The 22,466-nt window shown below is 39.8% G+C and overlaps 4 protein-coding genes across 4 annotated transcripts; 1 reads left to right on the top strand and 3 right to left on the bottom strand.

Moving 5' to 3' along the window:
- The first annotated feature begins 5,966 nt into the window (after positions 1-5,966).
- On the top strand, positions 5,967-7,489 carry LOC132643784 (uncharacterized). The gene is made up of 4 exons (XM_060360317.1): positions 5,967-6,166; positions 6,557-6,700; positions 6,938-7,108; positions 7,207-7,489. Exons 1-4 carry the CDS (start codon positions 5,967-5,969, stop codon positions 7,487-7,489), a joined length of 798 nt encoding a protein of 265 aa, XP_060216300.1.
- A 7,028-nt stretch (positions 7,490-14,517) lies between these two features.
- LOC132643783 (uncharacterized) lies at positions 14,518-15,171 on the bottom strand. Its single transcript, XM_060360316.1, has one exon. It carries the CDS (start codon positions 15,169-15,171, stop codon positions 14,518-14,520), a length of 654 nt encoding a protein of 217 aa, XP_060216299.1.
- Positions 15,172-15,902: 731 nt separating this feature from the next.
- On the bottom strand, positions 15,903-16,427 carry LOC132643782 (secreted RxLR effector protein 161-like). Its single transcript, XM_060360315.1, has one exon. The coding sequence runs from the start codon at positions 16,425-16,427 to the stop codon at positions 15,903-15,905; it is 525 nt and encodes a 174-aa protein (XP_060216298.1).
- Positions 16,428-17,270: 843 nt separating this feature from the next.
- Positions 17,271-19,756, bottom strand: LOC132643781 (uncharacterized). The gene is made up of 4 exons (XM_060360314.1): positions 19,025-19,756; positions 18,699-18,889; positions 17,538-18,462; positions 17,271-17,444 (listed from the first exon to the last, which is right to left on the bottom strand). Exons 1-4 carry the CDS (start codon positions 19,754-19,756, stop codon positions 17,271-17,273), a joined length of 2,022 nt encoding a protein of 673 aa, XP_060216297.1.
- Positions 19,757-22,466: the final 2,710 nt, after the last annotated feature.

Here is a 22,466-nt window from a genome sequence, read left to right as displayed (position 1 = left end):
AATTTTATCTTCAACTTTAAACTTGTTACACCCCGTAGTTTTGTATGTTGAAATTCGTAGGTGTTGGCTGTTTTATGTGTGGACATTGGAGTTACCTCCAAGGATACATGAGATTAGATGCGCTTATCTTATGTTTATGATGGCTTAAGTTCATATAATAAGTTGCGGAAGGATTGGAGGGCAAGTGAATCAAGGAAATTAAGTTTGTTGGATTTTGGAGAAAATATGAGGGGTAATTTTGGCCCTACTTGAGGAAGGAATATCTTTTATTATATGAGGGGTTTTGAACCAAAGCAAAGCAAAGCCTAAATTGAATTTCATGAAGTCTAGTTTCCAACGCAACAAACCGCTCATCGATAAGAAGTCGGAGTAGAGAATTATGGATGTTACAAGTTAGGCGGGCAGAGCAGGGCGCACTGCTACAGTGCCACCGACTTTAGCACAGTATATAAGGGGCAAAACCCCATTTGTTCTTCAAAAAAATTTCCCAAATATTCCAGAAAATTCAGCAAGCATATGAGGGCAGATCTACACTATAAAAGTGATGATTTTGAGTAAATTTCGAGTGACGGAGTATTAATCGAGGGCCGGACAACATGTAGTTGAGATAATAGTTTTGTTTTGCGTTGGAGTTGGCCTGGATTCAAGTAGATATTGAAGATCTTCCTATCCTAGTGAAGGTAAGGTGTGAATTTCTCTTTATTAATGTTGATTCGGGAATATTTATGAGAATAAGAGTTATAATTATTGTGTTGGTGTTGTTGACTTATGGATGGAAGTTTGAAGAGAGTTTTGGATGAAAATATACATATTTGTCTTGTAGAATCTTGATGATATTGTTGTTGATGTTGTTGGTATTGTTTGGGAGTTGTTTTGGTATTTGGAGGAAGTGAATAATATAGGGGAGATGCTGCCCAAATTTTCGTAATCCTAATTAGTCTTCAATGAGTAATGCTTACAAGTTTATGGAATTATGATAAAAGTATGACTAAAGATGTATTTCTCGATGTATAGGTTCGGGTGAAAGGCAAGCATCAGAGTAAGGGATTCTTTAAGTGGTGGCTTAAAGGATAAGGTATGTAAGGTGTTCGTTTCCCTCTTTCTTTGGCATGAATCCAACTAGAATATGAACATTAGCATTCCATAGCAAATTTGCTCCACTCCTATACTTCGTATTTCCAAATCTTAATGTCTTAGTTATTTGATTGATTCTTGGCATATTATCATGTTTATCATCGTTAAGTTATTTCTTTGGAATCGATACGAACTTCCATAATTTATTCGGAGGTCACTGACCTTATGTCACTCCGACTGAGTAGTGGCTTTTATTAGGATCTCTTGCATGCTACTTACATTATGTATATGCATATAATATATGATATTTATGGATCGGGCCGTACGTTCCTCGGCACTAACATATTATATTTATGGATCGAGCCATACAATCCTCGGCACTAACATATTATATTTATGGATCAGGCCGTACGTTCCTCAACACTACAACAACAACAAGCCCAGTAGAATCCCACCATGTGGGGTCTGGGGAGGGTAGAGTATGCGCAGACCTAACCCCCACCTTGAAAGGTAGGGCGGCTGTTTCTGAAAGACCCTCGGCTCAAGAGAGGACAACAAGAGGAAAACAAGACAAAAGGTCAGATAGGGCCAAGCATATCAAAAACAATATGAAACGTGGAATAACAAAAGCGAGAAAGTCATGGTAGAAAGGAGCATTAACTACCACAGATAAATAAGAGTTCCTCAACACTAATAAATGATATTTATGGATCGGGCCGTACGTTCCTCGGCACTAACTTCCGCAGCACTAAAACTTATATATATATATATATATATATATATATATATATATATATATATATATATATATATATACATACATACATACATACGTGCTTACATACATACATATGTGCTTACTTGCACATGATTTTTAAGATTCATGCATTACATATTGTACGTTCTCAGTTAGCAGGTTACTTCTATTCTCTTTATATCTCTGTCCTACTTATGTTACTGATTCCAGCCTTACATACTTAGTACTTCTACCCCTAATGACATCCCATTACACGGGAAGCTGCATTTCGTGCTGCAGGCTCTGACAGAGCTATTGGAGAGCATCCGCAGTAGGACTTCCAGCTTCAGCGGCGTCAGCAAGTGCTACTATTCCGGACTTGCTACTTTTGGTACTTTTCCATTTATGTAATATATGTTTATATGTACACTCTTAGAGGCTCATAGACATAGTGGGGTATGTACATATTATGTATGGCCTTATCGGCCTTTTTTGGGGTTCTTGATATTTTTCTGATAGCTTTGCTGACTTTATGATACTCGTGAGGTTATAGCGTCCTTGTCAGTTCGCATTTGTACATATATGTTGGATTATCAGACATTTCTATATTGGGACTTTTCTGCATGCAGGTGTTCTTTGAGTTACGGTATATGATGTTCAGAGTAACCGCTAAGTCAGGTGGTTCCCGGCCTATGGGTCGGAGCCCGTCATATTCCTCGTTGAGGTGTGATAAATTGGTATCAGAGCAGTTCAGTCCTAGGGATGTCTATGAGCTGTGTCCAGTAGATCCCTGGTTGTCGGTATGTCGTGCACCATATCTATAGCCAGGAGGCTATAAGGCATTTAAAAGATACTTTTCTTGATGATCTAGATCGTACGATAGAGCCAAGTTAAGAATGCAACTATCTAATCTTTCTGTGTTTAATTTTTAGTGATGCCTCCGAGGAAGAAGAAAGTCAGAAGAATACTGGGGCACTACTGGGGAAGGCCTGAGGCAAGTTTCCCCAGCCGAGTTAGGGCATGGTGAGGCTCAGAGCGCTACCCTATCGCGTGCTACCTTTACTCCATCAGTTGTAGAAGAGTAGGATAGGGCTCTAGTCCCTTCGGCTCCTCAGCCTCCAGCTCCCCCCCCCCCCCCCTTCCGCTGCTACAGGACATGCGAGATGCAGTTCAGTTATTGACTAGATTGGTGGCTACTCAAACTCAGCGGCAGGCTGGCCTTCCAGATATGGCTATTAGCTCCCGCGTGCATGATTTTCTTACTTTAGACCCTCTGATATTCATGGGAACAAACCCGAAGGATGATCCTTAGAACGTTGTAGATCGAATGGGCTGCGCTTTGAGGGTAATGCATGTTTCTACTACAGAATTAGTGGAGCTTGCTTCTTATAGACTGTGGGATATGGCCACAATATGGTATGAGTCCTGGCAGCAGTCGAGAAGGCAGCATGCACGTCCAGCAGTATGGTCCGAATTCACCAAGGCCTTTCTAGATCATTATCTGCCCGTTGAGGTTCGCCGGGCTAGGGCCGATAAGTTTTTGTTACTTCGCCAGAACAATATGAGCGTCCGGGAATATATTTTAAAGTTCAACTCCTTGGATAGATATGCTTCGACGATGGTGGATGACATAGAAGATAGGGTATACCGTTTTATGACTGGACTTGAACCTCACCTGATTAAGGATTGTTTGACGGCTTCACTACTGGGTGGCATGGATATTGCTTGTATTCAGGCATACGCTCAGAATTTGGAGGACCTTGAACGTCAACAGCGGACTGAGCAAGACCCGAATAGAGGTTGTTATAAGCGAGCCAGATATGCAGGTTATTCCGGTGCTTATCAGGAAGGTTATAGGCCCCATTCTTATAGAAGATCAGCTTCTTCAGTAGTTAGTGCACCTTCCCGATTCCAGCCGCAGCGTTATGATCGACCCATTTATTCTGGACCGAGTCAGAGTTCGAGGGCGCCAGCCCCTTTTTATAAGAGACAATCTAGCCAGGCATGGCCCCCACTGCCCCGTTGTGATCAGTATGGTAAGGTCCACTTTGGCCAGTGCCGCCAGGGTATGTGGGTGTGTTATTCTTGTGGGCAGCCTGGTCATGTTATGCGGGACTATCTGACTCGCGGCGGAGGCGGTTCGGCACAACCGACAGGTTCGATCGCATGCTCTTCATCTTTTGTTCGCCCTACTGGGCAAGGTTCTTCTTCAGTCCCAGCCGGTAGAGGAAGAGGAAAAGGTCAGGTGCCTGGTTCCGACAGCAGCCAAAATCGTATTTATGCACTTACAGGACGGCAGGATCTTGAGTCATCCCCAGATGTTGTGATATGTATTTTATCCATCTGTTCCTATGATGTTTATGCGTTGATTGACCCGAGTTTCACACTATCCTATATCACTCCTTATATTGCCAATAAGTTTGGCATTAAGCTCGAATCTTTGTCCAAGCCTTTCTTAGTTTCTACTCCGGTCGGAGAACCTGTTGTTGCGAGACGAATTTATTGTAGGTGTGTGGTTACGATATATGGTCGTGAAACTGTTGCTGATTTAGTGGAGTTAGAAATGGTGGACTTTGACGCTATCATGGGTATGGATTGGCTAGCCTCTTGCTATACCAATATGGAATGTTGGTCCAAAACTGTGAAATTTCGATTTCCGGGTGAACCAGTTCTTAAATGGATGGGCAATACCCCAGCAACAAAGGATAGGTTTATTTCCTACCTTAAGGCGCGAAAAATAGTTTCCAAAGGTTATATTTATCATTTGGTTCGAGTTAGGAGCACCGAAGCCAAACCACCAACCTTGCAATCCATTCCTATAGTTAATGAATTTCAGGATGTATTCCCTGATGAATTACCAGGTCTCCATCCTGAAAGGGAAATTGAATTTGCTATTGACGTGTATCCAGACACTCAACCCATTTCTATTCCCCCTTATTGTTTGTCCCCTGCTGAGTTGTAGGAATTAAAGGTGGAATTGCAGAACTTGCTGGATAAGGGCTTCATTAGGCCCAGCACGTCTCCGTGGGGAGCATCGGTATTATTTATGCGCAAAAAGGATGGCTCACTAAGAATGTGTATTGACTATCGACAATTGAATAAGGTGACTATTAAGAACAAATATCCGTTGCCTAGAATTGATGATTTGTTTGACCAGCTACAGGGCGCCAAATGCTTCTCAAAGATTGACTTAAGCTCTGGGTAACATCAGCTACGTGTAAAAGGGGAATACATTCCGTAGACAGCTTTCCGAATGAGATATGGGCATTTTGAATTCTTAGTTATGTCTTTCGGATTGACAAATGCTCCTGCGGCGTTTATGGCGCTAATGAACACCGTATTATGACCCTTCTTGGATGTTTTTATTATTGTATTCATTGACTATATCTTGGTATATTCTCGTTCAGAAATGGAACATGCTGATCATCTCCGAAAGGTGTTGCAAACATTGTGAGATCAAAGGTTGTACGCGAAATTTTTCAAATGTGAATTCTGGCTAACTTCGGTGGCTTTCCTAGGCCATATCGTGTTCAATGAAGGTATAAAGGTTGATGATCGTAAGATCGAGGCCGTTAAGAATTGGCCCCGACCAACGACCGTTGCGGAAGTCCGAAGTTTCTTGGGCCTTGTTGGGTATCATCGAAGATTTATAGAAGGATTTTCTACCATAGTAGCTCCCCTTACAAAATTAACTCATAAGGGGGCCAAGTTTCAATGGTCAGAAGCGTGCGAGCGGAGTTTCCAGAGATTGAATGATAAGTTGACATCCGCTCCAGTTCTTACCCTTCCAGAAGGCACCAAGGGTTATACGGTATACTGTGATACGTCACGCACAGGCCTGGGGTGTGTACTGATGCAGAACGGTAAAGTGATCGCTTATGCCTCAAGACAGTTTTGGAAACACGAGAAAAATTATCCAACCCACGATCTGGAATTAGCCGCGATGATTCACGCTTTGAAGATATAGCGGCATTACTTATATGGAGTACATGTTGATATCTATACAGAACATAAAAGTCTTCAATATATCTTCAAGCAAAAGGAATTGAATTTGAGGCAACGAAGATGGCTCGAATTGCTAAAGGATTAAGATTCTGAGATTTTACATCACCCTGGCAAAGCTAATGTTGTAGCTGATGCTCTAAGTCGCAAATCAATGGGTAGTTTGTTGTATGTGCCAGCAGAAAAGCTGGAAATGACTAAGGAACTTTATCATTTAGCGAATCTGGGAGTTCACCTACTAGATTCGGAAGACACTGGAATTGCTTTACAGAATATATCCCAATCAACTCTTGCCTCAGATGTAAAGACTCAACAGTATGAAGATCCAGTTTTAGTTAATATTAAGGAAAGAGTGTAACAAAATTAGATCTCGGCCTTTGAACTTGATTCAAATGGGGTTCTCAAACATCGAGGTCGTTTGTGCGTTCCAAATGTAAGCGGGTTTCAAGACAGGATCATGTCAGAATTTCATTACTCCCGGTATTCAATTCATCCCGGATCCACCACGATGTACCATGATCTCAAGGGCTTTTATTGGTGGGATGGTATGAAGAAAGACATTGCTAACTTCGTAGCTCAATGCCCCACTTGCCACCAGGTAAAGATCGAACATCAAAAACCCAGTGGCTTATTACAAAAAATGAAGATCCCAACGTGGAAGTGGGAAGAGATTAATATGGATTTTGTCACGGGATTGCCCCGTTCTCGCAGCAAATTTGATTCTATTTGGGTGATTGTTGATAGGTTAACTAAATCAACCCATTTCTTGCCAGTAAGAACTACCTATGCTGCTGAAGACTATGTTAAGCTGTATCTTAAGGAGATTGTGCTCCCTTATGGCATTCCGTTGTCAATTATTTCGGACAGAGGCGCTCAGGTTACGGCAAAGTTCGAGAAATATTTTCAGGAAAGACTTGGGACTCGAGTAAATCTTAGTACGACTTTCCATCCGCAGTCAGACGGGCAGGCGGAGCGGACTATTCAGACTTTGGAAAATATGTTACGAGCCTGTGTACTGGATTTCCAAGAAAGTTGGGATGACTGTTTGCCTTTGATAGAGTTTGCTTACAATAATAGCTATCATGCCAGTATCAAAATGGCTCCGTATGAGGCTTTATATGGCAGAAAATGTAGGTCTCCTGCCGGTTGGTTTGAAGTCGGAGAAGCAAACTTATTCGGACCAGACCTTGTTCATCAGGCTATTGAAAAGGTAAAGCTTATTCAGGAACGGTTACGCACAGCTCAGAGTTGTCAGAAATCTTATGCAGATGTACGACGACGACAATTGAGTTTTAGGTAGGTGATTGGGTATTTCTAAAAATATCACCTATGAAGGGCGTGATGCGATTTGGTAAGAAAGGGAAGCTTAATCCTCGATATATTGGACCTTATAGGATCGTCCGAAAGGTAGGCCAGGTAGCTTATGAATTGGAGTTACCATCAGAACTGCAAGCAGTTCATCCATTTTTTCATGTATCCATGCTGAGAAAATGTATTGGAGATCCGTCCAGAATTGTACCTGTTGACGATACACAAGTTACAGAAAATTTGACATATGAGGAAGAACCAATTGCTATTCTCGATAGACAAGTCCACAGACTCAGAAACAAAGATGTGGCTTCAGTCAAGGTTCTATGGAGGAGTAAAGATGGGGGAAGAGATGACGTGGGAAGCTGAAGAAGAAATGAAGTCCAAGTATCCCCATTTATTCCCTGCCACAGATGATACTATTTCGGTGGAATCCTTGACAGATTCTGCATTTTTCGCAGATCACTTACGAGGTAAAAGTCATATCTAATTACTGCATGTTTATGTGTCGTTGAGTACGGTATCCTGCAGGACATATAAATTGGAATTTGTGGTAGGCAGGAAATTCGCAGTACTCCAATTACAAAAGACACTTTGCTAAAGTTCCTTAAAAAATGACGTGTATGATTATACCTTAAGTATTCCAACATTCGAGGACGAATGTTTCATAAGAGGGAGAGAATGTTACACCCCGTAGTTTTGTACGTTAAAATTCGTAGGTGTTGGCTGTTTTAAGTATGAACATTGGAGTTACCTCCAAGGATACATGAGATTAGATGCACTTATCTTATGTTTATGAGGGCTTAAGTTCATATAATAGGTTACGGAAGGATTGAAGGGCAAGTGAATCAAGGAAATTAAGTTTGTTGGATTTTGGAGAAAATATGAGGGGTAATTTTGGCCCTACTTGAGGAAGGAATATCTTTTATTAAATGAGGAGTTTTGAAGCAAAGTAAAAGTTTAAATTGAAGTTCATGAAGGCTAGTTTTCAACGCAACAAACCACTCGTCGATACGACGTCGGAGTAGAGAATTATGGACGTTACAAGTTATGACGTCTAGTTTCCAATGCACCAAACCACTCGTTGATACGACGTCGGGCAGAGCAGAGCGCACTGCTACAGTGCCACCGACTTTAGCACACTATATAAGGGGGAAAACCCTATTTTTTCTTCACAAAAATTTCTCAAATATTCCAGAAAATTCAGCAAGCATATGAGGGCTTATCTACACCATAAAAGTGAGGATTTTGAGTAAATTTCGAGTGACAGAGTATTAATCGAGGGCCGGACAACGTGTAGTTGCGATAATAGTTTTGTTTTGCATTGGAGTTGGCCCGGATTCAAGTAGATATATAAGATATTCCTATCCTAGTGAAGGTAAGGTGTGAATTTCTCTTTATTAATGTTGATTTAGGAATATTTATGAGAATAAGAGTTATAATTATTGTGTTGGTGTTGTTGACTTATGGATGGAAGTTTGAAGAGAGTTTTGGATGAAAATATACATATTTGTCTTGTAGAATCCTGATGATATTGTTGTTGATGTTGTTGGTATTGTTTGGGAGTTTTTTTGGTATTTGGAGGAATTGAATAATATAGGGAAAATGCTGCCCAAATTTTCGTAACCCAAATTAGTCTTCAATGAGTAATGCTTCAAGTTGATGGAAATATGATGGAAGTATGATTAAATATATATTTCTCGATGTATAGGTTCAGGTGAAGGGCAAGCATCGGAGTAAGAGATTCTTTAAGTGGTGGCTTGACTGATAAGGTATGTAAGGTGTTCGTTTCCCTCTTTCTTTGGCACGAATTCAACTAGAATATGAACGTGAGCGTTCCATAGGAAATTTACTCCACTCCTATACTTTGTATTCCCAAATCTTAATGTCTTAGTTATTTGATTGATTCTTGGCATATTATCATGTTTATCATCTTTAAGTTATTTCTTTCGAATCGATACGAACTTCCATAATTTATTCGGAGGTCACCGACCTTATGTCACTCCAACTGAGTAGTGGCTTTTATTAGGCTCTCTTGCATGCTACTTACATTATGTATATGCATATAATATATGATGTTTATGGATCGGGCTGTACGTTCCTCGACACTAACATATTATATTTATGGATCCGGCCGTACGTTCCTCGGCACTAATATATTAAATTTATGGATCGGGTCGTACGTTTCTCGGCACTAATATATGATATTTATGGATCGGGCCGTACGTTCATCGGCACTAACATATATGGATCGGGATGCACGTTCCACAACACTAACACTTATTATATATATCTCTCTCTCTATATATATATATATACACACACACACACACACACACATATATATATATATATGTGCTTACTTGCACATGATTTTTAAGATTCATGCATTACATATTGTACGTTCTCAGTTGGCAGGTTGCCTCTATTCTCTTTATATCTCTGTCCTACTTATGTTACTGATTCCAGACTTACATACTCAGTACTTCTACCTGTACTGACATCCCATTGCACGGGATGCTACATTTCATGCAGGCTCTGACAGAGCTATTGGAGAGCATCCGCAGTAGGACTTCCAGCTTCAGCGGCGTCAGCAAGTGCCACTACTCCGGACTTGCTACTTTTGGTACTTTTCTGCTTATGTAATATATGTTCATATGTACACTCTTCGAGGATCATGGACATAGTGGGGTATGTACATATTATGTATGGCCTTGTCGGCTTTGTTTTGGGGATATTGATATTTTTCTAATAGCCTTGCCGGCTTAATGATAGTCGTGAGGTTGTAGCGACCTTGTTGGTTCGCATTTGTACATATATGTTGGATTATCAGACATTTCTATGTTGGGCCTTTTCTGCGTGCAGGTGTTCTTTGAGTTACGGTATATGATGTTCAGAGTAACCATTAAGTCAGGCGGTTCCCGGCCTATGGGTTGGAGTCCGTCATACTCCTCGTTGGGGTGTGACAAAACTGCTTTTATATATGGATTTGGTAACCTTAGCCTAGAATCTGTTTAAGTTACAGGTAGAAAATGAATAAAATACTATACTACTTGGTACAAGAACTTACGACAATATTAGATGGAGAAAATATTTTTTCCTTTCTTATTAGCTTTCTTATCAAAGGTTGTGAATCAAATAGTTAGTTTTACTGTTAAACATATATGGTCAAACAAATAAGATAATAAATTTTTTATAATATTTTTACATAATATTTATAACGACCCTCCCGGTCGTTATGGAAAAATCTAGGATCACCCTACCAAATAGAAACCTTCCAAGGGTAGAACGAGCTGATAGAAACTCGAATGTAGAAGTCTAAGAACTGAAAACTTGTCTTGTTTGTGATTATTGTTTGGTTGTGTTGAGTCCATTTGGGGGGGGGGGGGGTGAAAAAGGAAACTAGATCTCCGTTGGGGATTCTGAGGCCACGGGTTAGTCCGTATTGTGTTCTTACATTAATATGCATGTTTTGTTTGTGTTTGTGAGGCCTCAGACGAAGTGTAGTGTGGTTGAGTGAAAAATTGTGGAAATTAGCAAGTTTATTGGCTCAGTGGCACCGCTGTGGCAGACGATGTACCATTGCACGTCTGTACTCCTCCATAGCACGTCTGTACTCGCGCAAAATCTCCATTAAATGCTCAATCTGTTCCTCAGTCAGTAATGCTGAAATGATTATTGGCAATGTCTTGTTTGGACCAAGGAACGCATACCTCAAGTGTGCTAGGAGCTGCTTAAGATCAAGCTTTGGTGGTTTAACAATAGAAGGCTTAGCTGGTGGAGTAGTTCTATTTACAAGATCCAGATCAAGCTTTCTTGGGTGGTAAGTGTAGGAACCTAGACCCTCAAGCGCGTTTATAGTTTCCACGTAGCCCTCCATATCACAAGCATCAAAGTTTATCAGAACTGCAGTGACAGCTTCTCCCAGACTTTCTTCTTCCATTTTATGTTCGACAGCATCATTAATCCTATCAAGCGAATCACTAAGCAAGATACTCTCATAAGCGTTTGGCAACTTCATCCCCTTGCTTACTTGGAATGTCACTTCTTCATCATTCACTCGGAACTTAATTTCATTCTTTTCAGAGTCCATAAGCGCTCTTCCCGTAGCAAGGAACGATCTTGCTATGATAATGGGAATATTTCTATCCATCGCACAATCCAGAATCACGAAATCAGCAAGCAACATGAACTTACCCATTTGCACTAACACGTCATCTATAACCCCAATTGGCTTCTTGATAGATCTGCCTGCCATCTGTAATCGCATAGAAGTCGGTCTAGGAGTCCCCAATCCAGATTGTTTGAAAATAGCAAGGGGCATCAAGTTGATACTCGCCCTATTATCACATAGAGCACGGGCGAATACATAAAGCCCAATATTGCACGGAATGGTAAACGCCCTTGGATCTCCCTTCTTTTGAACTGTGGTGGAAGCAATAATTGAACTCACACGATGAGTTAAATTCACTGTCTCATGTTGAACAGACTTTTTCTTCGTAAGCAGGTCTTTCACAAACTTAGCAAATCTGGGCATCTCTTTGACAGCATCCAAGAATGAAAAATTCACTGTTAACTGCTTCAACTGATCATAGAACTTCTGACACTTAGCATCATCATTATTCTTTGCCAACCTCTGAGGAAAGGGAGGCTTTGCTTTGTACATCTGAGTCAAAGGGCGAAGAGCCCCTTTTATCGTGTGTTTCCCTATATCAGCAGCAACTTCTGGAATATCAGCAACCTTTTCTTCACCACGGACTTCCTCATCAATAATAAACACATCAGAATACACCTATTCTTCCTCAATAATTGGATCTAGATCAACCACCTTCTTGTCAGCACCTTGAAGTATTTTACCACTCCTTGTGCTAATAGCAAAATTACGTTCCACGCCCCCACCATTCTTCGGGTTTGGAATAGTATCACTAGGAAGCCCTCCTTTTCTAGCAGGATGCTGTTCTCTAGAAAGATCACGCATCTGCTGTTCAAGATTCTGAATAGCTGCTGAATGAGAGACCACCGTCCCTGATAACCCAAATAATGTCTTTTCAGTGTTTGTCTAACTTGCTAACATTTTCTCAAGCATTGACTCCAACCTCGAACTACCTTGATCATTAGATTGCCCTTTTGGTGGAATGTAAGGGTTGGAACTTCTGTTCCTAAAATTACCGTTGTTGTTGTTGTATCTCCCTTGGTTCGGTCCACCATAGTTTTTATTATAGTTCTCTTGGTTGTTGTTATAGTTCCCTTGATTATATGAACCCTGCCCTTGTTGGGGTGTCCAGTATCTCTGAATTGGCCCAGGAATATCCCCCTTCGCTATGTAATCTGCATACTGAACATTCTCAATTGGAGGAGGGGAGCCCTCTTGGTATGGACCCTCTGGGACTTGGTACATTCTAGGCGGCATGCTTGAGATGTCCTCACAAACGTTCAACTAATAATAGAGTGAGGGCTATTCGATGTGAAGGAAATTTGTTTTCTTCAAAAATGTTTTCCATGTTCAGTAGGTAAGCAAAAGGCATAATACATAAAAAGACTCTTGTGCACAAGTAGACACCTTAAGTAATATAAAGTTGAACTCGTAAACATAAATGTTGACGTGATACTGACATGACATTGATGTGGTACCTCCAAAATTTATGAGCCATTCGTGACCATTTATTTCCTGTAGTTCAATAATTCGATGCTTTTCCTCTGGAGTGAAAGCACATTTCTTTAAATCCGGTCTTAGATGATTTGCCCACCGCAAACGACAACTTTTCCCACTGCGAGCAAGTCCTGATTGCTTGTGGACTGCACTCCGATTCCCCTCCTCATGTTTTGCGACGTAATCCATTAAAATAGCATCTTCTGCTCTACTCCAAGGACCTTTTTTTCAGTTTAGCACTTACTCCACCACTAGGTTCTTCAACAGATGGCTAATCTACGAAAACTTTTGAAGTCAGCCTATCAACACATTCAGTTGTCATACACATGTCTAAAATTGTTGAACACTTAGGAGCCGTTTGGCCATGAGAATTATTCACTTATTTCTGGAATAATTTTTCACTTTATTTCAAAATCCGTGTTTGGTTATAAAATTTCCAAATCCAACTTGGAGGGGGATTCCAAATATGGAAGAGTGCCATAAAGTTATCCATTTTTGTTGTTATTTATCTTTTCCTTTTTGTCTTTCACCAATAACTTATTCTGAATTTAGCAGACATGGATTAACCAAACTTTTGAAAACCTATAAAATCTCCCTATCTCTCTAAGACGTAAGGTGATGACCAGCTTTGGGGGTAAAAGAAGCAAACATATTCGAAAATTATTATCTCAAATTTACAAAGGAAAACCTCATTGGTCGAGAGTCGAGACCCATGAATACCACAAGGGAAATGATATTTACCATAAAGCACGTAAACATATGTTTAAACCTCATAGCAGTTGAACAAGAAATGCAAATAGGATTTGACCAATCATTTTAGAGATAATGGTAAAAACTGCTCATGAACTATCATTTTTTCACTAGTTTCACAACCCAACTATCGGTTGTTCCCTTTTTCAAAGGAAAACCCTAAAGACTACTAGATAAGAAAAGGGAACAACTGATAGTTGGAGTGTGTTTTAATACACAAATGGTGATAGTTCAGGGTGTTTTAATACATAAATGGTGATAGTTCAGGTTGGAACAGGGAACAACTGATAGTTTAGGTGTGTTTTAATACATAGATGGTGATAGTTCAGGTAGGAAAAGGGAACAACTGATAGTTGAGGTGTGTTTTTATACATAGTTGGTGATAGTTCAGGTAGGAAAGGGGAACAACTGATAATTGAGGTGTGTAACTCGCGAAAAAGGTGATAGTTCAGGTGTGTTTTTGACTATTCACTCATCATATTAACCTCAAAATCACCCCGGCCCCACTTGTGGGATTACAATGTGACACCTCAAAATTAGCATCTAAAGAACTCATGTGATTTTTCTTCTAAGGAAAACAATTTAATAGGGAATTCCACATTTACATCACTAAGCAATTGTTAGTTCCACTGTCAAATTTCTTTACCAGCAAACACTAAGAAATGCTAAAAAGAAGAATAAGAGATAATGATAAAAAAAAAACACAACTCAACTATAACATTTGTTTGAGTTTCTACCTGAACTATCTGGGATAAGAGTTTCCTACTGTGAAGTTGAGAAGATGTTTAGAAGTAGGCTACCTATTGGCTAGATGTTTTCTCCTGCTTTCCCTCTTTCTTATCTGCTTTGCACCCCTAGACCTCTATCTATAGATAGTTCTCAATATACCATCATCATCAGAGTTTATTTCATTTCCTTCAGAGTTAACCCTCTCAGAATGGTTAGAGGAACCAGGTTCATCCTCTGAAGAGGCTTTCCGTTTAGGTGTAGGTTCTTTCTAAGGAACTGCAATTGGAGACACTAATTTAGAGGCAGGCGCTATTTTAGAGGGACCAGGTCCCTCATTCACCATAGTATTGCCTAAATTACTCTGTTCCCCCTGAGTTGCAACACCCACCTCCTCAGTCACCATCTCCCCACTGTTACCAGGTATATTAGCAACAACATTGGCTACGCTATCCTTTGTTTCACTACCCATTACCATACTTTTACCCATATCCCCAGAATCATCCACATTTACAAGAGAAGTTGGATTACCTGAGTCTGGAGGAACTTCCCTCGAGTTCCCTCTTTCTATTGTAGTCTCTATTACCACTCCTTGATTTGTTACTTCCATGCCGTCGTCTTTCTCAGTAGTGTCCACAGATGTGTCAAGCTTCTGAGAGGTCATCATAGTATGAGGGCTTCCTTCCAAATTGGGTTTCTCAGAGGATGTGGAAGTAGGCACAAACTTCTTTGGGGTTTGGCTTTTACAAGTTCTAGAGAAAACAACAGGTTTTGGGGGAGACGTTTTAGGGTTTGGTTCTTTGGGAAGGGAAACTGTTGGAGATGATGAGCTTGGTTGTGCGTTGGTTGAAGTAAGCTCTTTGGGAGAGGAATGGGAGGGATTGACTGTAGAGACACTAGGAGATAAAGCTTCTTTGTTTGACATGGTCGATTTAATGTTAGAAGACATGAACGAAGAAGACTTGAGTGTTGAGAGTAAAGTGAGAGAGAGAGAGATAAATTTATGGTTGGGTTTATTTTTAAAATAAAAAGTGAAGGTACCGGTTCCCATTGGAAAACAAGTCATTTCATTTAAGTCGAGTTGGTTTTGAAAAGGAATGATGATTCGACGTTGGAATTTTGAAAAGGGGCGGGAACAAATAATGACATGACACTTTGACAATTTAAGAGTATATAAGTACTGAATTGACTACTAACCTGAGTCAGCGGGACCATGTCCCTTGACTAATTTGATAAAACTTAGGCAAAAACTCTGAGATATGCAATGGCTTCAGTGCTTGTGCTGTCCTGAGAGTGCCATGTGAGTATACCTTTAACAGTATAAGGGCGAGTTAGATATCTTCAAAAAACACTTTGAGCATTGTACCTTTTCTCTTGAAATAGCCAATCATTGGGAGACAATTAGTTTAGCTTGTCAAGCCCAACTCCATTCCTTTCAAAATGTTCTGTGCCCAGTGCCTTGGTGAAAATATCTATCTGATCTTCTGTGTTGCAGAACTTCATACAGATCAAATCCTTTTCCATATTGTCCCTTAGGAAATCACATCAATGTGCTTGGTTCTTTTGTGAAGCACTAGATTTTTTGACATCAGAGGCACTTGTATTGTCACACATCAGAGGCACACAAATAGTAAATACACCAAAGTCCTCAAGTTGTTATTTGATCCACAACAGTTGAGCATAACAAGAGGCTGCAGCTACATACTCAGCCTCAGTAGTAGAGAGAGCCACAGTGTTCTGTTTCCTTGTACCCCATGAGATCAAGCATGACTCCATAAAATGTGCCATACCAGAGGTACTTTTTCTATCCACTAAGTAACCAGCATAATCAGCATCAGCATAACCAACCAAGTCAAAATTGTCTCCAGAGGGATAGAAGAAGTCCAAGTCCTGTGAACCTTTATGATACCTCAATATTATTTTAGCAGCCTTCAAATGAGACTCTTTAGGACTTGATTGGAACCTAGCACACAACCCTACACTAAACACAATATCAGGCCTGCTAGCAGTTAGGTGTAGCAGTGACCCAATGATGCCTCTATACATGGTTTCATTCACAGAAAGACCAGGTTCATCCATATCCAGCTTAGTAGCAGTTCCTATAGAGGTATCAATAGGCTTCACATTTTTCATTTCAAACTGTTTAAGAAGCTCCTTGATGTACTTTTTTTGACTAATCATGGTGCCCTTTTGAGATTAATTGACTTGTAATCCCAGGAAGAAGTTTAGCTCACCCATCATACTCATTTCAAATTCACTTCTCATGAGCTTAGCAAATTCTTCACACAGTGAATCAAGAGTAACACTAAAAATGATGTCATCAACATATACTTACACAATCAGCAGATTCTTCGCTCTTTTTTTTTAGAAACAGAGTATTGTCAATTCTTCCTCTTGTAAACCTATTTTCTAGAAGAAACTTTGATAATCTTTCATACCATGCTCGAGGAGCCTGCTTTAAGCCATAAAGAGCTTTGCCAAGCTTGAAGACATAATCAGGATGATCATGACTTTCAAAGCCAGGAGGTTGCTTGACAAAGGCCTCTTCCTTCAAGTATTCATTGAGAAATGCACTTTTGACATCCATTTGGAACAATTTAAATTTCATATGTGATGCAAAAACAATTAGAATCCTGATTACCTCCATCTTTGCTACTGGTGCAAAAGTCTCATCATAGTCAATAACCTCTTTTTGATTTTATCCTTGAACTACCAGCCTTGCCTTGTTTCTGATAGTATTTCGAAACTCATAAAGCTCGTTGCGAAACACCCACCTAGTCCCAATCACTGTTCTTTGTGTTGGTCTAGGGACCAGGTGTCACACCTTGTTCCTTTCAAATTGATGAAACTCTTCTTGCATAGCACCAATCCTGTCAGCATCTTTCAATGCCTCCTTGATATTCCTCGGCTCAACTTGGGAGATGAACACTAGTAGGCAAACATGTTTTTTGCCTTAGATCTGGTTTGGATGCCAGAGTTTAAGGGAGTGATTATATTTTCAAGAGGGTGAGATTTTTTGTGTTTTCATTTGGATACTTGAATTTCACTGCTTGAGGTACCAGGTGCCTCCGCATTTGATCCATCATTAGCATATAAAGATGCATGATCTCCACTTCTCTGATCAGCATCAGGAAGGCCTGGCACATCATCAACTACTTGATCTTCAGCCTCAAGTGGAGTGATGGAGGGACCAGGTACCTTAGCTTCATTTGGATATTCTGCTGCATCTTCTTAATTGCTTGCTTCAACTTGATTCATCATTTCAGTTTTTCCATTCGTGATTTCCAAAACCTCATTTGGAATTAAGAGCTCTCCATCATCTGCACCACCACTTTGTGTCCCTTTGTTTCCCGACTCATCTGTCTCATCGAAGATCATATGCACGCTTTCTTCCACAATTTGAGTTCTCTTGTTGAAACCTTTATATTCCTTGCTGTGGGAGGAGTACCCAAGAAAGAATTCTTCATCACCTTTAGCATCAAACTTCCCTAAGGCCTCCTTACCATTGTTAAGAATAAAGCATTTGCGTCCAAAGGCCTTAAGGTAAGTCAGCTTGGGTTTCTTTCCATTTAGCAGCTCACAGGGTGTCTTCTCAAGTAAAGATCTGATCATGCACTTGTTGATCACATGACAAGCGGTGTTGACAGCCTCTACCCAGAAGCTTTTGGCCACATCACTTGCAATCAACATTGTTCTTGCCATGTCTTCAAGTGTCCTGTTTTTCCTTTCCACAACACCATTTTGCTGAGGTATTCTGGGAGCAAAGAAAAATTGATTAATCCCATTTTTAGCACAGAATTCATTAAAGTTTGCTTTGTCAAATTCAGTGCCATGATTAGATCTTATACTTACAACTTGATGTCCCAACTTTACTTGAGTTTGTTTCACAAAGGCTACAAACACAGAGAATGTTTCATCCTTGGTTCTTAGAAACAAGGTCCAAGTGAATCTTGAAAAGTCATCAACAATCACAAAAATGTACTTCTTTCCACCTATGCTTTGAATCCTCATAGGCCCATAGAGATCCATATGAAGAAGCTCAAGTGGCCTAGAGGTACTTACTCCCTTTTTTGGTTTAAAAGAGGTCCTGACTTGCTTTCCTTTTATGCATGCATCATACACCTTGTGATCTTTGAACTTGACATTTGGTAGTCCATGGACCAGGTCCTTTGCCACCAGTTTATTTTGCAAGGTAAAGCTTGCATGTCCCAGTCTCCTGCGCTATAGCTCAGCATTATCATTCACAGCACTGAGACAAGTCAAATCGCCATCATCAGATGAGCCAAAATCTGCTGCATAGATGTTCTTGTATCTTTTTGCAGTTAGTACAACTTATCCAGTTTTGAGATTTGTGATAGTGCACACATGAGACAAGAAATCTACTTTGTCTCCTTTGTTGCATATTTGTGACACACTCAGCAGACTATAGCTTAAACCCTTCACATAGTAAACATTTTCAATAGCATGGAGAATGTCTTGCCAATTTTGCCAATGCCAAGAATATATCTTTTTTTCCCATTGCCAAAGGACACACTCCCACCTTTTAAGGCCTTGAGTGAGAGAAAATTTTCGATCATTCTGGTCATGTGCTTTGAGCAGCCACTATCCACAAACAATTTTTGACTGCTTCCTCTCTCTCTGGACTGCAAGCAAAGTTATTTATTAGTCTTAGTAACCCAAGCTAACTTAGGTCCCTTGTAATCATAGAATGGGTGAATAAGAGATCAGTCCGCTCATGCAGGCAGCATATATTTCATTTTGAGGGGACCAGGTCCCACATTCTTGGGTTTGTTATCAACATAAGCTTTGTTTCTGTGCATAGACTGAAATCGTGCTTTGCAGGAGTTTTTGTAATGACCAACATTGCCACAGTGGGTGCAAAGCCAATTATCAGTTACAGAAACATATTTGCTGTGAGGATTGAACGGGGTCTTGGCCTTTTTATAACCAATGCCCTGTCTACCATCATTACCCTTGCGCATAGCAACCACTTTGTCAGAGGAGCAGGTCCAATGAAGAGACTTATCAAGTTTATATTTCACACGGCTTAGATCCTCTTGAAGTTGCCTATTTCTTCCTAGCTCAACAGAGAGGTTCATTTTAGCCTTTTTGAGTTCACTATCAAGCTCAAAATAAGTCTCACTTGCCACTTGTTTTCCTTTAGAAGGGGTGGTCACCCATTTGTCGATCTGACTAATCAACAAAGCATTATCCCTGGTTAACACTTCAACTTGTTCCTTTAGATCCACAATATTTACTACCATATCATCCCTTACTTGTTCTAACCCTTCAATCTCTTCATTTAATACATTTTTCTCATTAATAAGGCTATGATAGGTATCAATTAGCACATTTGCAAGAGATATTAATTTATCTTGAGAGTAATTTTTCAGATTTTTCTGAACATCAAAGAAATTTACCTCTTCATTCTCATTGTCATCTTTATCTTCCGACTTGTCCATGAGTGCAAAAATAGACTCATACTTCATTGGTTCATCTTCAATAGCCATCATAGAGTTATCCCCTATATCTTCATCTTCAGACTCACTAAAGTAGTCTCCCTAAGAAGCTAGAGCCTGCTTTACCACGTTGTCAGCCACATCTCTTCTGTGGAACTTCTTATGAGGGACCTGGTTCCTCTTCACTCCCTTGTCAGCATTCTTGTAGTAATATTGCGTGTGAAGAGGGCATTCCTTGTGTAGTGACCAAGCTTCCCACATTTATGACATAAGTCATTCTGTTTGAAGTTCTTGCTGGAGCTTCCTATCTTAGAGAACCCAACATTTTTACAAATCATTTTATGGAACCTTTTTATAATGTAGGCCATATTAGATTCATCACCACTTGAGTCACTTTTAGCCGCCTTAAGGACCAGGTTCTTCTCTTTTCTTGGCTCCCATCTTTCAAGCTCCTTCTTTTTCGTCACCTCATAGGTTTTGAGATTTCCAATCAAATCACCAATGGTCATTTTCTCCAGATCTTTGGCTTTAGTTATAGCACTAACTTTACTTTCCCAAGATCTTGGTAGAACACCGAGTATTTTTCGAACTTGCTTGTTGATTAGAATGACCTCACCAAGAGAATGGAGCTCATTGATAATGAAAGTGAAACGAGTATGCATATCCTGGATTGACTCATCATCCTTCATTCTAAATAGTTCATACTAAGTGGTGAGCATGTCTATTTTGGACTGCTTGACTTGAGAGGTTCCTTCATGAGCCGTTAAGAGGACCTCCTATATTTCCTTGGCAGTTTAACAGGATGAAACACGATTGTATTCATCTGGTCCAATACCACACATTAAAATCTTCTTTGCCTTGAACCCCTTTTCAATGGCTTTTCTATCAGCCTGGGTATATTCTTTTCTGGGTTTTACCTCTAGCTTTATAGACTTAGTATCAGTCTTTGTAGGGACAAAAAGGCCATCAAGAATGATGTCCCAGAGTTCAGAGTCTTCAGCCATCAAGTAGTCACACATTCTAGTTTTCCAGCATCCATAATATTTTCCATTAAACCTTGGAGGTCTCGTGGTTGATTGTCCTTTCTCAAATTTTGGTGGAGCAGGCATAATGAGAGATCCTTTCTAGGTGCTACTCTTTTAGAAAGAACCCACTCTAATACCAATTGATAGAAACTAAGCGTCCACCAAAACAGATAAGGGACCAGGTACCTTATTTGTTCCCTCAAGAAAAAATAAAAAGTAAATAAGACACAATGTTTACGTGGAAAAATCCTTGCTCAAGGGATTAAAAACCACGACCTATACTGGTAGGATTTCCAACTTCACTAACTGAGCAACGTTTTTCAGATTACAAGCCCTTTGCAACCAAGGAATTAGCCCACTAATCCCTTCCCTTACAATAACGCTATTGCATGCACTCACTTGACTAACTCTAGCCAAGAACCAAACTAATTCAACTACCTCTAGCTGAACTTCAACTCACCATAACTAACTCTAGTTAGACATCTACATAAAAAGCTTAATAAATCAAACACCTACAAAAGCCCTTCTTAAAAGAAGTGTAGGTTTACAATGTTTAGACCAAAAGACAATGAATAAAACAACCTAGGACTTAAGATATCTTCAGTATTGGGATCTGGTCCATGGAGTTATTTAGTCTTGATCTTGAAAGCTCAGAGAAAACAATGGCGGGTGCTCTTTTTAACAATGATAATAATATGTTTCAAGTGCTAGGTCAAACAAATGCCAACATGCTGTTTATATTGGGGACCAATGAGAGCATGTGAGGATAATGTGACTGGCATGTGATACAGATAGAGACGTTGCAATGATCCGTCTGTCCCGCTGTGGAACTGTAAGTCGAAACAGTGCCAAGCTTTACAGCTGTCACGTTCGTACAGTGCCCAGGGGACCTGATAAAGGACTTGGTCCCTGATGCATATGTCGATCATCAAAACTCATAACTCATCATGAAAGAAAACTTATAGTTGTGTTTTGCAAACTAGTTGATGATAGTTTAGGTAGGAAACTCTCACACCTGATAGTTTAGCAAGGAAACTCAAAAAATTTTTATAGTTGAGGTGTGTTTTTGACCCTTAACCCCCCCAAAAATGTAGTGTTTGTTTAGTGTACAAATCAAAACCTCAAACCTCAGCCTCAAAATGGTTTAATATCAAATCTAACACTTACAAGATATAATGACTCAGCTTAATTCAAAGCTCAAGATGGAAACTTCAGGTTATACCCACAAAAACAAACATAATTCTTAAAACAAAAATGCTAAACCACAACAATCTCAAGCTAAAAATAACAAGTTAAGTTTCTATAAAACAATTATTCATAACCAAATTAAAGTTAGTTTTTTTTAACCTGAATGACAACAGTTCAAGAACTTGACGACAGGTCTTGAAGCTAACCGCTTATGATCACTTCCTTAAACAAAAATAAGAAAAAAGCAAACACCCCATAGTGAAAAAACCAAGAATTCAATCAAAATGAACCAAGAAAAATAGCTTAAACCTTAGATTCACAAAGGGAAAAAAGACCCCTTAACATACACAAGATAAAGTCATACAAATATGATCAAAATTTTTAAGAACCCGGAAAAAAGTGAAACACTAAGTCTAGAATGTGAAATCAAGAATGGTCTTAACTTAAAGAACAAATGTGAGTAAAAGAGAAAGAAGAGAAATTTAAGTGCAATTGTTTGAGAGTGCTATGCTATGTGTCAGCTGAGTTTTAAAGGAAAAAATGAGTAG

The sequence above is a fragment of the Lycium barbarum genome, chromosome 6 (genome assembly GCF_019175385.1).
Source record: "Lycium barbarum isolate Lr01 chromosome 6, ASM1917538v2, whole genome shotgun sequence".
Classification (NCBI taxonomy): Eukaryota; Viridiplantae; Streptophyta; class Magnoliopsida; order Solanales; family Solanaceae; genus Lycium; species Lycium barbarum.
The sequence above is the reverse complement of the archived record's forward strand: the minus strand, read 5'-3'. Positions and strand labels throughout refer to the sequence as shown.